We start from the raw sequence: 3320 nt of genomic DNA on the forward strand, positions 1-3320 counted from the left end.
ATCCTTTGCAATAGGGCCCCCTTCGTACGAGAGTTAGCTACTGAGGTCATGTTAAGTATGATGCTCATAAGTATCTCATTTCCTTAGAGATGTAGAGCTTTTTCCATCGGATTAGGTTACCATCCGTGACATGTATGTCCTTCAAGTTCACCCGTGTAGTCGTAAAAGACGCTGTGTCAGCCACAAGAGGAGAAGGGCCAGGCAACAATGTCTGATTGAAATCACGTTGGCGACCTTTTATATATGTATACATGAATTGGGAGGCCTAGAATTTCCTAGGGTGCATTTATCAATGTCTAAATTAACAAAGTGTTAGGAAACATTAAGCTGTTGGCATTAGCTACACGACGTTGCACTTGTACAGCCTCTCCTGCCGATCCATATGGCTATTCAAATCATAGGCTCCCCTGAATGCGTCTTGACAATTGGGATAATTGCATTAGAGTCCTCCGTTTTGGTTGCGAGAAAGTGGCCGCGTGCGATTTCCTTTCACTCCTGCTGCTGTTGCTGTGCTTCTAGATGGGATTGTGGACAGGCTGAGAAACCGCCCTGACTGCTAGTAGTTCTGTTCTGAATCTTTGGTGATGAGAATATATGGTTCAGTTTTATGCCTACGATGAGAAAGACGACGACTTGTGCCTTTCTTCAATGCGCTCGATTGATTTTGTTGTTAGCGCCTCGCACCTACAGTGGTTTTCATTAGATACATTGTACAGACACGCCAATACATACGGACGTGAATCCAAGAACAACGGAGTTCAAGACATGTAGCACTGGGACAGTATGTCTGAACACGAAAGCTGCAAGGCAGACTCGAAGGATCTGACCACTTGCAATGTCGGCTAGAGTGTGACGCGTTTCTAATATTCACATTCTTGATGATACCAGGAAAAGCGAACAACTCGTAGGCTAATGTGATCTGAGCTGTTCACATGGCCCTACTTGCTTTTCCGCCTTCTCGATCCATGTAACATGTGAAGCTCTTGCTCGGGCGTCCTCTTTGTGGCTTGACGGGCAGCCTTTCAAGCTTCTGGTCTAACCCGATTACCAGGTCACTGACAGGACGCCCAAACTTTTAAGAGTGGCCGCCGTGGCGGCCATCGCGCAGGCATCAACTTTGACTAGCCTGTCAATTGGTGAGGCATCCGGGCTAGTGCGGCAGAGCTTGCAAAAGTTCTTAATACTGTAATGATTCATTCTGGGGCCCTGTCAGTGTTTGCTCCCGTACAGCATCGCAGCATATTCGCAAGGGCTGACTGTTATTGGTCCTCGCTACACCCACATTAAGCAAATACTATCCCCTCTCGACAAACATTTCTTGTCACATACTACACTCGTGAAACCATGTGCTGGTGAAGATCAGCTCAACCCGAGAGTAAGACTCATCAAGTCTCGGATCCTTTTGCCCTGTGTGGAAGGCGTGGGCCAACATTAACACCTTGAACACGGTCTGACCATCTGATGGTTTGGCCTACGTATTAATTGGTTCTCGCTGATCCAGCTTGGCGAGGTACGACCAAGACGTTGGTGTCGCGTAGGCACTAAGTTTCGAACGCCTTGTGTCACTCACATCGAATGGCCCAAAGGGCTCCGCGCTACTATGTCTTCCAGTATTAAAGACATGATTCGTCCAGCCTTCTCTTACTCTCAAAAGTTACGAGTTTATCATTAAGGTATAGATATTCAGGCGTGATCTTTTCTCTCAAATTCACATTACTGACTAGTTACCATTGAGTTTCTCTAGCTCTTCGCTGGCTTTTTGTTTATTTTGGCCTTCATCATGGAATCACGTTTCTTCCGAGTTCAGTGGAGTAGGCTACTATGGTGTCCCCCTACGGTGACCTTCAAAGACACTCTCTACGATAGTATCTCACGACTGGGAGCATTTCGGCCTACTCCACCTCCGTCCGCAGCGATTCCCATTCATGACGCCATTAATATTTTGGTCGATATCCGACGTTTCAGTATGCTTCCAACACCTTACATCGATAATGTTATGAACGAAGCACAAATGGTCGCAAAGCAGTTCACTTCCCAGTGGAAAGCAAACCAGATCATGAAATCGCAAACGGCAGAAGTTTCCACAATCGGCGCGACGGCACGTACCTTTTGGAGGGTAATTCTATCTCAACTTGCTGGAGCCAGGGCATTCTCACACTATTCTGCCGATGAGATTGTGATCAGTATCACGCCCCACGACGGTCAACCTATCAACTATACCTGGGACCAGGTTACGCAGGCATACAAGAAGTTTTCACCAACAACGCCCCCAGATAGTCCCTCTGAAGGTTCTGCATACGTAGAACTATAGGTCGAGGATGCGGGCTACTAGCAGGCAAGGAGGCAGCAATCCTGTCGTCTTGAATCTCACGAAGAATTCAATTGAGGCTTGGGATTGGCATAGCTGTGTAGTTTAGGGGTCTGCAGCTGGCGGACATGACTGCCTGTGGAGGGCACAAGTGGGACATGACTTTACACGGTGGATCGTTGCGAAGATAAGGATCGGAGTCAAGTATTCGGTCTTTCTCGACTCTGATACCGATTGTATAGGACTACCTGACTCAGTTGACCCTAAATTCGATCATTTTTTGCGGGCAGTGATTGAGGCAGGAACGGGAGTCATGGCCTTCCGACCGGTGAGGCCTTCGCGTGGCGCTATGTGAACTTCTCGACGTCCCTACTTACCAATGACGGTACTGAATATGGCAAAATCCGTTGCCACGCTCGAGGATTTTTTTGTCCTTCCCAGGTTGCAGATTTTAAAGTGAATGGCTGGAAGGTAACAGCATCAGTCCTTTGCCTCGTCTCGTAATACACAGGGTCGGTATGTAGGGTCAAAAAATGCTTGTAGAGATGCTCTCCATAGCTTCCCATGCTGAGTGGAGGGGCTCATGAACTTGGGACAAAATCATTGTTACTCAGTGGTGATGATCATGAGAACGTAGGATGTGTCAGTAACTAGCCCTAAGGTAAAATATTGACAACAAAGAAAGGCTAGTAGGCCGTAACTTGATGGCTGTACGGTAAAACGAAGACTGAGCAGCCTCGTAAGAGTGGATGGCTGTTGATGAGTTTCTGAAGGAGACATTGGTGCTGCATTTGACTTGCTAGTGTCTGGATGATATGACTGGATGGTGTTGTGGATTATGGCAGTGGAAGCGTAGATTGATCCTTATTCTACTTCTACTTCCTAAGGAAGTAGAAGTATATATACATCGAAGTGACATACTAGAAGCTTCCCTACAATTTCCAAGTATGCGGAATGATTCCATGAGACTTTCATAAATGTCGCGATAGTTGGTTGAGCCTCATATCACAAC

General features: G+C 46.9%; 1 protein-coding gene across 1 annotated transcript; it reads left to right on the top strand.

Moving 5' to 3' along the window:
* The first annotated feature begins 1694 nt into the window (after positions 1–1694).
* On the top strand, positions 1695–2617 carry PV06_11877 (uncharacterized protein). The gene has a single exon (XM_016413623.1). The coding sequence runs from the start codon at positions 1781–1783 to the stop codon at positions 2309–2311; it is 531 nt and encodes a 176-aa protein (XP_016255998.1). The 5' UTR covers positions 1695–1780; the 3' UTR covers positions 2312–2617.
* The last annotated feature ends 703 nt before the right edge of the window (positions 2618–3320 follow it).

This window comes from Exophiala oligosperma, assembly GCF_000835515.1.
Source record: "Exophiala oligosperma strain CBS 72588 unplaced genomic scaffold supercont1.91, whole genome shotgun sequence".
Taxonomy (NCBI): domain Eukaryota; kingdom Fungi; phylum Ascomycota; class Eurotiomycetes; order Chaetothyriales; family Herpotrichiellaceae; genus Exophiala; species Exophiala oligosperma.

Excerpts from the sequence above, each read along its gene's own strand:
- PV06_11877 (XM_016413623.1), top strand. The coding sequence starts at position 1,781 with ATGGAATCACGTTTCTTCCGAGTTCAGTGGAGTAGGCTACTATGGTGT.